At 48.7% G+C, this 12470-nt stretch overlaps 2 protein-coding genes across 3 annotated transcripts; both read left to right on the forward strand.

Moving 5' to 3' along the window:
• The first annotated feature begins 859 nt into the window (after nucleotides 1-859).
• LOC112886366 (respiratory burst oxidase homolog protein B-like) lies at nucleotides 860-5272 on the forward strand. The gene is made up of 8 exons (XM_025952258.1): nucleotides 860-1165; nucleotides 1661-2204; nucleotides 2346-2505; nucleotides 2682-2730; nucleotides 2848-2961; nucleotides 3064-3882; nucleotides 4010-4224; nucleotides 4314-5272. The coding sequence occupies exons 2-8, from the start codon at nucleotides 1685-1687 to the stop codon at nucleotides 5080-5082; spliced, it is 2646 nt and encodes an 881-aa protein (XP_025808043.1). The 5' UTR covers nucleotides 860-1165; nucleotides 1661-1684; the 3' UTR covers nucleotides 5083-5272.
• Nucleotides 5273-5901: 629 nt separating this feature from the next.
• LOC112883857 lies at nucleotides 5902-10219 on the forward strand. 2 transcript variants are annotated; one of them, XM_025949111.1, is made up of 9 exons: nucleotides 5902-6118; nucleotides 6210-6257; nucleotides 7211-7264; nucleotides 7742-7795; nucleotides 8172-8225; nucleotides 8317-8388; nucleotides 8475-8564; nucleotides 8692-8748; nucleotides 9896-10219. In XM_025949111.1, exons 1-9 carry the CDS (start codon nucleotides 6029-6031, stop codon nucleotides 9959-9961), a joined length of 585 nt encoding a protein of 194 aa, XP_025804896.1. In that variant the 5' UTR covers nucleotides 5902-6028; the 3' UTR covers nucleotides 9962-10219. The 2 variants fall into 2 exon arrangements, with proteins under 2 accessions (XP_025804896.1, XP_025804897.1); XM_025949112.1 differs by having other exon boundaries at nucleotides 6219-6257.
• The last annotated feature ends 2251 nt before the right edge of the window (nucleotides 10220-12470 follow it).

The raw sequence follows: 12470 nt of genomic DNA on the forward strand, positions 1-12470 counted from the left end.
CTCGATGCAGCTAGCACGACTGATGAGAGTTGTCCAAGTGGTTGTTAACCGCGGCGATAGCGACAAGATGCTACCTTACGTTAGGGAGGCGTTGCAAGCCGAGCTACGCTCGGTTGGTGCGCACCCGCTCGGGCTCGAACCCGGACGCCTGCAACGACCCCTCTGCGGCGGGTTCGGTAGGATCTTCTGTTGGGTTTATCTAGTGGAAAAAAAATGTTAGCAAGGCGTCTGTTGGACGTGAAAAAAAAATTCTAATGCGTCAACTTACATCTTCTCTTTACGGGGAAACTTTCAACGTCCGGAGAAAATGCTACGATTTTTTCGTACGAAACATAATGCCGAAACTAGAGATGCCAAAAGAATTTCATAGAATGTACGGCTCACAAACCGAGCAGTAGAAAAAAGGTCCTAGAGGTTAGAACAGGGTCGTAGAGGATCGGGTTCATACAGAAAAACGGAAATGAAAACGAAAAGAGAGGGATCTGGTGTTCCTGCGCACGACGCGCCACGAAGATTCAGTGGTTTGTTCATTTATAAAAATAATGCTTATTTAAGCCTGCAAGCACCGGAGGGAAGAATGCAGTTAAAGTCGTCTAAAGTACAGCTCAAAAGGCACCAAATCTCATGATCATCACCAACAACCGAAACGGCGAACCACCCCGGAATGCTAAAAACCGGCAGAGCGCTTCACTGGTTTCCACGGCGTCGCCCCGCCCGCCCATCCCCGGCTGCCGCCGGATTCCGTCGCCAACCTTGGGGCGGGGCGCCCCCTGTATCGGAGCCCTTCTTGCTGCCCCGCTGTCCATCCTCCTCCCTTTGACTCGTGTGCCCAGCGTCCCCCGAAAAACAACTAGTAAGAAATTCGTCTGACGACCGAGACCAGCCGATCCATGTCGCCGTCTCCTTCGCTGGTAGACTGCTAGCTAGTCTGCTACAGCAGCGAGAGCGCTAGCTCCTCTACCGAATCTGTCCTGCTAGTGCTAGCCCTGCCTATATATCCTGCAGCGCCTTCTTGGCCCCCTGGATATCTCAGCACCGGCACAAGCAGCAGCAGCATCCTTCTCCCATTTGTTGTGTTCTTGGAGCTCGTTCGGATTCGGGGCCACACGTTCTGTCTTGGCAGCTGCAGCGCGCTGAGAGGCGCTCGAATTCAGGTTGCTCAGAGGTGAGTGGCTGGCAGCGACATGAATCCATCGCCGTTTTGCTTTCGGTTTCGATTTGCTGCGTGTGGATTCTCCGCGTTTGATTGGGAGAGGGAGAGGACCAAGGGTTTTGCGTCCTGGTTATCTTGACATCTTTTCTGACCAACTGTTCGGTTCCGTTCGTGGTGGAAAGTGCGGCCAGCGACTGCCTGGAGAATGTGATGTCACTTGACATTCTTTCTTGACAGTAACATCGTCCTAGATTGTAGTATCTCTGTCTCTGCATGCGCTAGGTGGCTTTGTTGTTGCTATCGCACTTTATTAGCATCTGAAACGAAGAGGAAGAAGAACTTGACGCAGACGACGTTTTCGTTCTGCTGAATCTTGCGATCCGAATTGCTACTACAGTATCAGTCTTTCTCTGTTCCTTTTGCAAAGTGCTGTATGGTAGCGAGCTTCGTGATCCTGAGTCCTCTTGGCCGGTGCTGACGTTCCTCGCCGCCGCGGCGCCCTTGCAGGATCGGAGCTTCATTTGAGTGGGCATGTCGGGCCAGGCCGGGAGCGGCGGCGGCGGCGCCGGGCCGCCGCCGGCGTCGGCGTTCAAGAGCCCGTCCACGGACGGCAAGCGCCGGAGCACGCGGTTCAAGGACGAGGACGAGTACGTCGAGGTCACGCTCGACGTCCGGGGCGACGGCGACGGCGCCGTCGCCGTCCGCAGCGTCAAGAGCGTCGCCCCGGACGCGCAGGAGGCGGCGCTCCTGGACCGCCCGGCTCCGGCGGCGGCGCCCGGCCCCGGCGGGCTCTCGTCCAAGCTCCGGGCCCTCCGGCGCATCGCGTCCGGGAGCAAGCGCGCCGCGGTGCCGCTCGCGGCGCTGCTCCGCGGGGACCGGGACCGGCCCGCCCGGCTGGACCGGAGCGTCACCGGCGCCGCCAGCGCGCTCAGGGGGCTCCAGTTCCTCAACCAGGCCGCCGTCACCGAGGGGTGGCCCGAGGTCGAGAAGCGCTTCCACCGCCTCTCCGTCGACGGCTTCCTCCTCCGCTCGCGCTTCGGCCAGTGCATCGGTGAGCTGCACGCCTTGCCATTCTCTCAGCTCTGAACAACTTGGGAGGAAAAAAAAATAGAGAGAGATGAACATGTCTGGATTTCTCTCAGCTCATGCTACAGCTGTATGCTGAAATGTTCTTGTCTACCTAATGCTGCAGGGATGGTTGGATCCGAGGAGTTCGCCGTGCAGATCTTCGACTCCCTTGCGCGGCGAAGAGGGATCACGGCGCAGGTGCTCACCAAGGATCAACTCCGGGAGTTCTGGGAGCAGCTCTCTGATCCAGGATTCGATGCCAAGCTTCGGACCTTCTTTGACATGTACGTGCTCAGTTTTAAAACTCAAAGTCACAAATTTTGTACTAGTATAAAGTAGGTGCATTCCAAAATGTACCAAATTTGGCATTGAATCTTGCAAATATTATATTCTAAGGAGTATGCCCAAAGGTCCAAAGTATGTTGATGTCTGAACTTGCTCTGTTCTGAACTTGGTGCAGGGTTGACAAGAACGCTGATGGTCAGATCACTGAAGAGGAGCTCAAAGAGGTAATGAACTAATCAATGAAAACGGATTAATGGAAACAAACATCTCGTTAATCGATTACTTTAATGATTCAGTCAAGAATCTGAACTCTGAACATTCTGAATTTCGTGCTCCATCAGGTCCTCACTCTGACTGCCTCCGCAAACAAGCTGTCCAAGATCCTGGAGCGCGTCGACGAGTACACCGCACTGATCATGGAGGAGCTGGATCCCGACAATCTCGGTTACATTGAGGTTCATGCATACTCTTCCCCTCTCAGTTCTACATCATCCGTTCGACATTGTTCAGTGCACTGACATTGTTCGTCTGAAACAAACGAACAAACAAACAAACAGATTGCGAACCTGGAGTCCCTGCTGCTGCAGCCGCCATCGCAGGCGCAATCCCGGCTGGTGACGCACAGCTCCAACATCAGCCAGCTGATCAGCCAGAAGCTCGCGCCGGCGCCGGACCGCAACCCGCTCCGGTGCGCCGCCAGGAGCCTGCTCTACTTCCTGGAGGACAACTGGAAGCGCGTCTGGGTGATGGCGCTGTGGCTGGCCATCAACGTCGGCCTCTTCGCCTGGAAGTTCGCCGCGTACCGGCGCCACCCGACGTTCGACGTCATGGGCTACTGCGTGTGCGTCGCCAAGGGCGGCGCCGAGACCACCAAGTTCAACATGGCCCTGATCCTCCTCCCCGTGTGCCGGAACACCATCACCTGGCTCCGGTCCCGGACCCGGCTCGGCGCCGCCGTCCCCTTCAACGACAACATCAACTTCCACAAGGTGGTCGCCGGCGGCGTGGCCGTCGGCGTCGCGCTGCACGCGGTGACGCACCTGACGTGCGATTTCCCGCGGCTACTGCACGCCAGCGCTGCCGCGTACGAGCCGATGAAGGCCTACTTCGGCCAGCGGAGGATCCCCAACTACTGGTGGTTCGTCAAGGGCGTGGAGGGCGTCACCGGGGTGATCATGCTGGTGCTCATGGCCGTCGCCTACACGCTGGCGCACCCGTGGTTCCGCCGGGGGAAGCTCAGCGAGGGCAACCCGCTGCGGCGGCTCAGCGGCTTCAACATGTTCTGGTACTCCCACCACCTCTTCGTCATCGTCTACATCGCATTCATCGTCCACGGCGTCTGCCTCTACATCAACCGGACCTGGTACAAGCAGACGGTAATAATTTGGAAATTAAACTCTTCGAGCATTCATCTCTCACCAAGTTCATCATCATCATCACTAGATTGGAGAACTGTTTTTGTTCTGACAAGATCCCTCGCTCTTGCAATGTGAAAAATTTCAGACTTGGATGTACCTTGCCATCCCCCTCCTGCTGTACGCCGGCGAGCGGCTCCTCCGGGCACTGAGGTCCCACGGCCTCACCACGGTGAGAATCGAGAAGGTCGCCGTGTACCCGGGAAACGTCATCGCCATCCACATGAGCAAGCCGCACGGGTTCAGCTACAAGAGCGGGCAGTACATCTACGTGAACTGCGGCGAGGTCTCGCCGTTCGAGTGGTAAGCCAGCCGGCCAGCCGTCGTTGGGGATCGAACGCCATGGATGGATGGATGGTTAATTCATTCTCCGTTTAATCTTGTCGCCGCAGGCACCCGTTCACCATCACCTCGGCGCCCGGCGACGACTACCTGAGCATGCACATCCGATGCCGCGGCGACTGGACGACCAGCTTCCGCGCGCTCTTCTCGCAGGTGTGCCGGCCCCCGGCCGCCGGGCAGAGCGGCCTCCTCCGCGCGGACCTGACGTCGCCCGCGGCGGTGGCGACCGCCGGCGGCAAGCTCCCGAAGCTGCTGATCGACGGGCCCTACGGCGCCCCCGCGCAGGACTACCGCAAGTACGACGTGCTCCTCCTCATCGGGCTCGGCATCGGCGCCACCCCGCTGATCAGCATCGTCAAGGACGTGCTCAACAGCATCTCCGCCGGCGACGAGCGGTTCCTGACGCGGCGGGTGTACTTCTACTGGTGCACGCGGGAGGAGGGGTCCTTCGAGTGGTTCCGCGGCGTGATGAACGAGGTGGCGGAGCGCGACGCCCGGGGCGACGTGGTGGAGCTCCACAACCACTGCACCAGCGTGTACGAGGAGGGCGACGCGCGGTCGGCGCTGCTGGTGATGCTGCAGGCGCTGCACCACGCCAAGAGCGGCGTCGACGTCGTGTCCGGGACGCGGGTGCGCACCCACTTCGCGCGGCCCAACTGGCGGGACGTATTCAAGCGGGTGGCCTGCGGCCACCAGGGCCAGCGCGTGGGGGTCTTCTACTGCGGCGACCAGAAGGTCACGCCGGAGCTCCGCCGCCTGTCGCAGGACTTCTCGCACAAGACCACAACCAAGTTCGTCTTCCACAAGGAGAACTTCTAGAAACAGATTATCAGCAACACACCACAAAAATCGTGTATAAGTTGGATTGGTAGTGTGTTTTTTTAGTTTCTTTCCCTTAATTTATTATTGGTATAGGACAGTACTACTCACATACAAAATATATATGGTGCCTTTTGTTTTCATTTTTTGGAGATGGATAGGACATATATATGGCACTGCACTTCTGTGACATTTTGCTTGTTTATTTATGCTGTTCAATTTGCACAACTTTTTTTTTGACGACGTCATCTTGTGCAAAATATAAGCCCATGGCAACCTAAATGCATGTCTCGCTCATTCTTCCATGTGTACCCCTACTTAAATGCGCGCTAGACCCATCCTAACCGGAGTAAATCACAATACAATACAATACAAAACAGTATGCTTACAGCTTACTGTATCAATGGTTGACGAGCAATACAGTCATTTTGCGATGTTTTGTGCTGTTCCCTTTTTAAAAAGAATTAAAACCTTCTTTAGAAAAATCCTAGTCTGAAAGCCATATGACAGTTTTTCAAAAAAAAAAAGAAGGCCATATGACCGTTGAGCAGGGGTGAGTTTGGTTTGGAGCCCAAACAAGTGTCACCAAAAATTGACCTGCCCGTAGAAATTAGCTTCGTGACCAAAGTTTGTCCTTCCGACGGAAAATTTGGCTGCCCATGCGGCTATGCACAATGGGCAAACTCACCCCTACTCAACGATTGTCTGAAAACGGTTGTCTGGAGGATCGGACGGCCCAGATCATCGGATCCGCTCCCCCGGTTTCCCATCTGCTTTCTCTCTCCGCTCCCTTCCCTTTCCCCCTGGTTTCGGGTTCCCCCTTCTCCCATTGCAATTTCAAATCTCCCCTCCCCTCTCCCCTCTCTCGCGCACACCACCGGCCCCCGCTCCTCGCCGCCCCGCGGAACCCTAACCGTACCCTAGCCGCCGCTGCCGCTCCCTCCGGATGTCGGGCTCCGAAGCGTCAGCGGCGGAGCAGCCCGCTTCGCCCGCCGCGGCGCCCGCGGCGTCGGCCGAGAGCGCCCCGTCCCCTGCGGTTAGTACGGCGCCCCCCTCCCCTCCCCTCCCATCCGATTCCCGCGGTGCTCAATATGATTTTCCTTTCGCCGGTGTTGGTTATGTGCTAGGATTCGCAGAGGAAGGAGGAGCTGCTGCCCGTGGGGGAGAAGATCTCGGTGAGGATCCATCAATGCTGGCCCTAGGGTTTACTCTACTGTTTCCCCCGCCTTTTTTTTTGCCTCGATTTGCTTAGACGTGGCGACGGGCGGACGGAAATGATGCTGTGCGTGTGCGGGTTGGGGGAGCACGTTGCTATGTCCCGCGGGTATGTTACTTGGTGTCACAGTGATCGCACTAGGCACCGGGAGCTCCTGAATGCTGCCGGAACACACTGCCGATTAGGCTCCAGAATCTCTGTTCCAGACAAAAAAAAAAGAATCTCTGTTCGGGAAATTCTCCAAATGCTTGGGATGTTATTGTGGTATGGCCTTGTCTGCCAAATTGAACTTGTGACACCTCAGTGCCCTTCTTTTTTCTTTGAGACTATCCTCTAACCAACCACTTCACTGTGCATGGTCACTTCGTTGGTTATGGGATTGAACTGATATGACAATCATGGAATCAAAGGTACAGTTGAAGAAGATCAGAGGTTGAGTTTCAGTATATATAAACAAATTCTAGTTGTAGGACTGATCTCAGCGGGAAGATGTGCCGTTTCTATCTATGAGCATTAGACAAGCAACGAATCATTCAAACTTAGGCCACTTGCACTAACTCATACCAACGCGAGTTCCATCTGTTCACATATTATTCTATGACAGAGATGGCATTGATGCACAGTGCTCGCATTCTGAATAGAGGTGTTAAGTAACATTTTCATCTCCCTACTAAATCAGAATATCACACCCTAGCCTGTGTAGTAGTTATGAAGTTATATTCAACATGTATACCGTCATGTGTATTCTGACAACAATTTCGTTTTTGATCTTCTCCTCTCTTTTTTGTGTTATTGTATGGAATAGTTCTCTGCTCTGAGTTTGCTATTTTCAGCAGTTTCTTTTGGAAGTAACATTTATATCTCCATAGTAAACATTAAATGAAACTAACTTCTCTGTGTTTTCTTGAGCAGGAATTGAATGAATCACAATCAGAGCTTTTAGGGAGACTCCGAGGACTTAAGGAGGTGTGTTGTAATTTTGTTAACTTGGTACATTCACCCTATTTTATGATTTTTTTTGTTTATTACCTTGTGGACCATGTCCTTTCGGGAATCTTAAATCTCAATCCGCATGAGTTTAGGTGCTTTGGGTAATAAGTTCTCATTGAATCCACATGAGTATATGAATAACTCTTGATGCATTTGTAAGTTTGCCCATTCCATTTGGAAATTTTTTTATTAGGAGACTGGTGAACCAGATTTTGTCATTGGAGTGTTTGTTTTTGGTGCCTAAATTTTGGAATTTTGCATAAATATGCTGTTTCCCTTTTGGACAACTGCTTTCAAATGTAGAAGCAATGCAACTTCTTTCCTGTTTTCTTTCTTTGAATGGTGACATGCTTGATATGTTTTCTTTACACTGTTATTAGTATTTTACTTCGAATTTTGTGGAGTTTTCATAACAGAACCATTAATATAAATTCTTATTTTCTGATGTTTCAGGATCTGCAAAATTGGAGGAGCAATTTAGACACCCAAGTGACGAAGTACAAAGTTGTGAGTATCTTTGCACTTCACATTAATGCCATTTGCTGCATTTTGATTATCTATACTTGCCTTTTATACTATTAGTTGTCTTTTAAAGATTAAAGTGAAAGCTTACCTTTTTTTTTAGTTTCTGGCTTGGTTATGTAAATATTTAGTTTGCAAAATATCAAGTAAAAACTTCACTAGAGATCGTTTAGGATTGTAAATGCCTGTTGTATGCTTTTGATAATTCCTTTTAGTTCAGTGTTTGTATAGCATAAAGCTAAAAGTATCGCCTACCTTTAGCAACATGCTAATCTTAAGCTAGCAGCAGAGTTCTTGCAGTCGCAGGTTGCATGGCAGTTTATTTATTAGCACATCATTTATCATTTTATCTGTCTTGCAGGAACTCTCTGATATCAAAAGTGCACTCAATAATGAAATAGAACAGCTTCGTTCAGTAAGGATCTTGCTTGCATTCCAAAGTTTTGTGCTGTTCGTCTCTGGATTTAGTTCCTTTTGAAAATCTTTCATCTCATGTTACTTTCTAGGATTTCCAAGAGCTGAGGACAACCCTTAAGAAACAGCAGGAAGATGTGTCACTTAGCTTAATGAATTTGGGGGTAATTACCTTTCTGCATTCATGTTTTGTAATTTCTGTTTTATGGGAACTTTCTCTTCATAATGTGCTTAAATATGTTCATCTCAGCTCCAAGATGCTACTGAAAATGATGTGAGCAAAGGAAGTGGAGAGGAGAATACAAATGAGGACTTGTCAGCTAACTTAGGGAGCTTGAAAGTAAGTAGCTCTCCATGGTTTTACTTGAAGAATGGATAGCTTAGCCGCTTAGGTATTTGCTGACATATGATAGGGGACTTTTGTTATTAATAAGTGATTCTTTAACCCTTTTTACCCTCCTTTCCAGTTGAATGATGCTTCTGAAAATCATGATGAAAGCAGAGATGCTAAGGATGATAAGACTGTAAGTAATTACTTGTTACATGGATGACTAGATTGAAGTAGCAACATGCACTCTTCTTTTGTCTGTTATAGCCTTCAGAAAGCTGGGTAGTGAGTATTTTCTCAGTTCCATGAAAATTGAGTGTGCGCCATCATTGCTGAAATTCATAGTTGTATTTAATTCTTCACCAAATTGTAGCATCATCCATGTATGTGAGATTTCTACATTGAAGATAAACATGGTTTAGAGGGTATATCATGAAATGTTCTGGTGGACCAAACATTCACTGCCATCTAGGGGATTTGTTTGGTTTGAGGGCAAGGTTGGATGGGATAGGGCCAACCATGTTTTAATGGATATTCCATCCAAGTTGCTTGTTTGGCCAGGTGGATGAGATGAGGCAATTTTTTGTTTGGTTGGATGGGATCCGAAGAATTAATTATGTACTAAATTATAGTTAATCATAGACTCATTATTGTGCACCATTACTTATCTCGGCTAATCTCATCACAGTAATTGCTAATTCACCAAAGTACACTGTCCGCACACCAATCGCACACTTACTAACAACAACCTCATAGTAGTAAATACTAATTAACAATACATGCTAATTATTTCTAACCATTTTACTAGTGATTAAGATCAGCCAAGTTAGATGAGCTCATCCAGCAACACTATCTTCATGGCAGCCCCATCCACCCTGTCACCCAACCAAACACTACGGAAGCAGGGATGGCCATCTCCTATCCATGAAAGTCCATCTAACCAAACTCTACCTTAGATTATCTTCAATACAAGGATCCACCATTTTCTTTTCTGCAAAGAACCCTTGGATCCATTTTGTTGTCACAGACTGTTAGTCAAAAGAGTAGACCAGGAAAAGGGAAGCGATGAATACTGCATCTTTTCATCTTCATCCTTGATGATACTTTATCTAGGGGTGGGGATCTTGTCTGGATGAACTTAGAAACAAACGATGAATATCTTGTTCTTTTGTTCTTTCTGCAATCAATGAACATTTTTTTTTCTCGAATATGCTAGGAGAATCAATGAACATGTTATGATATAGCTCTACATGCTTTCACGATGGCTTAATTTCCTGCAGCCTGCCGTGAACTACTGTTTCCTAATGTTCTGCTTGACCTTTTTCCCTTTGTGATGGCTGCAGGAAACCCCTGCTGAAGATGGTGCTGCTGACAAGGGCATCAAGGAGGGGACCCCAAGTGATGAATAGATCATGGAATGTAAAGTGAAACGCAAGTGGAGCTGCTTCTCTCATGGCGTAGGAACTTTAAGAACAGTGATACTGTAGGTTCTTGTATAAGAAAACGAGCCCATGCTTCGTGATGGCTCGCTTGATCGTGTAGCCTAGTTGTTATGGAATGCTGTTATGACTTGCTGAGGCTCAAGTGTCCAATCGCCTCTGGAATTGCCATGACAGTTGTTTAACTAATCGCAAGTAATCAGCTGGTATCACCGTATAATTAGCATTTGCGGCCCTGAATGTCTTTCGTTTGCATTTGAGCTGGTTCTCGATGGCAACTTTGCAATGTTGATAATTGACAAGCCATACCCTACATGGAACGTTGATATGGATTTTGGATGGAGAACGTCGTCAATTTTTAAGTGTATTCCTGTCCAGTGGAATTCTGGCGCTTCGAATTCGGTTACACACAGTATCATACTCTTGATGTGCTTTGACCAGTTGATCTGGCCTGACGCTTGTATGGTGATATAGCAAGACGTTAGCATTGGAAGGCTGTTTTTATTTTGATTTGATTTTTGCAACAGAAAGAAAACTAGCGGTGTGTTTTGTTTCTTGACTAGCCTCGGGTGGCATTTGGCAAGGCATTTGCTCTTTCAAAAGCTAGACAATCCTTGTCCCGATTTTATGCTAAGTTTGTGTTCTCATGCCTCGCTGGGCAAAGGTGGGCAAGAGAACCAAACACAGTCTTGGTGAAATCCCGGAAAAAATATCTTGAAAATATCCCCCCCCCCCTAGCATTTTGGTTCTAATATATTATTCCCTTAATTTATTACTCACTTCGTTCCAAATTATAGATCATTTTGACAAATTTAGATTAGTAGTGAAAGGACCGTGACACCCTAAGAAGGGGTGAATTAGGTGCTCTAAAAACTAAGGTTGCAAGCACATATAGAACCTATTCCAAAATCTATCTAGATGTGCACTAGATTTTTCTATGTGTTGCTTTCTCTACCATACAAAAGTTTTGCACCCTAGGTTCCAATCCTACAAACTACACAAGACCATTTTAGGAAAGGTAAAAGTGGAATGTAAGTGCAAAGTAAGTGCGGAAATAAAGGGTAGAGAATGCAAAATCCCGACGTGGCAACATGGTGACTTTTACCAAGATATCGGAAAGCAATGCTTTCCACTAGTCCTCATTATTGGAGCCCCTCTCAAGGGAATGTTTGCGCAAGGGCATAAACTTCCCGGTCGAGTAACTCCATGGATAGCCAATGGGCCTTCCCACGCGCAGGTGGGTCTCCGCCTAGCCTCTTCCGGATGCTCCCGGCATCTTCACTAGGTAGAGCTTTGGCAAAACGCCAAGGGGCTCTCCTCTCTCTCTCTCACAGCTACTGGCGGCCACTCCACGAACGCGGTTGGAAGGTCTAGCAAGATTTACAAGCCCCGGATTTATAACTCTTGGTGCGCGCAAGCACCGATACAATGGAGGTGTGCAAACCTCGTCTAACTCTAGGCTAATCCCTAAAGCAATGCGCTAAGAAGTCTAAACTAGCACTAATCAAGACCTAAGGCTTATGCTAATTGCCCTAATCTTCTCTTAAGCACTGAGAAATATGTAGAACACAAGCTAATAACCTTCACTGAGCTCAAGCACATCTCAAATGGTCGGGACATGAGGTATAAATAGCCCAAAATAAAAGAACTAGCCGTTGCAACTCACAGCTGCAATTATGCGTATGACCGATTGATTCGGTCATGCAGAGGTGGTACCACCGAATGAGTCAGTGAGGTACAATCCGAGTAGCCGTTGGGCTGCTGACTTGCGGACCCCCTTCACACCACCGACTGATTCGGTGATGACTTGCATGGATATGACCGAATGAGTCGGTCTACCCAAAGCCGTCTTCTCCTTTCCAGACTCACCGATTGATTCGGTGCAATCTTCATAGGTATGACTGAATGAGTCGGTCATCCCAGAGATGATCTTCAGCTTCCCAAAACCACCAATTGATTCGGTGGTCTCCTTGATGGACTTGACCGAATCAATCGGTCAATTCAGAACCTTTTGCTTCAACTGCTTTTGATCACCGATTGATTCGGTGCTTGATGTGCCCATCACCGATTTAATCGGGCAAATGCGTCGGTGATGTTCTGCGCTTGTTTTGCTTCATTTCTTCGCATGTCTTTGTCACGGCTTCTTTTCTATGATGTCTTGGGTTGCTTTAAAGGTCTTTTAGGGTCTTGTACATGTCTTCTTAACCTTAGTTGATTGTTATTTGATTCCCCAAATCCATCACTCAGCATCCATGAGACTAAAGCTAGTATACTCACAAGCATTATTAGTCCATAGGTTAGTATTGACATACAATCACCAAAATCACTAATGGTCTTGCTAGGTCCATTTTTCTTGCAATGTAGATTTTGCTATACATGTCTATGTATCTATATTTGCTAAAATAATCTACAATTTGGAATGGAGAGAGTATAAAAGAAGTTAGGAACCATACAAACTGATTGGATTTTGCAGCGGTTG

This window comes from Panicum hallii, chromosome 3 (assembly GCF_002211085.1).
Source record: "Panicum hallii strain FIL2 chromosome 3, PHallii_v3.1, whole genome shotgun sequence".
Lineage (NCBI taxonomy): Eukaryota > Viridiplantae > Streptophyta > Magnoliopsida > Poales > Poaceae > Panicum > Panicum hallii.

Bases quoted from the DNA above. Each gene is read 5' to 3' on its own strand.
- LOC112886366 (XM_025952258.1), top strand. From the start codon at position 1,685: ATGTCGGGCCAGGCCGGGAGCGGCGGCGGCGGCGCCGGGCCGCCGCCG. The intron at 3,883-4,009 runs GTAATAATTTGG...GAAAAATTTCAG, and splicing joins GGACCTGGTACAAGCAGACG to ACTTGGATGTACCTTGCCAT. The intron at 4,225-4,313 runs GTAAGCCAGCCG...TTGTCGCCGCAG, and splicing joins GAGGTCTCGCCGTTCGAGTG to GCACCCGTTCACCATCACCT.
- LOC112883857 (XM_025949111.1), top strand. From the start codon at position 6,029: ATGTCGGGCTCCGAAGCGTCAGCGGCGGAGCAGCCCGCTTCGCCCGCC. The intron at 7,796-8,171 runs GTGAGTATCTTT...TCTGTCTTGCAG, and splicing joins AAGTGACGAAGTACAAAGTT to GAACTCTCTGATATCAAAAG. The intron at 8,389-8,474 runs GTAATTACCTTT...TGTTCATCTCAG, and splicing joins TTAGCTTAATGAATTTGGGG to CTCCAAGATGCTACTGAAAA.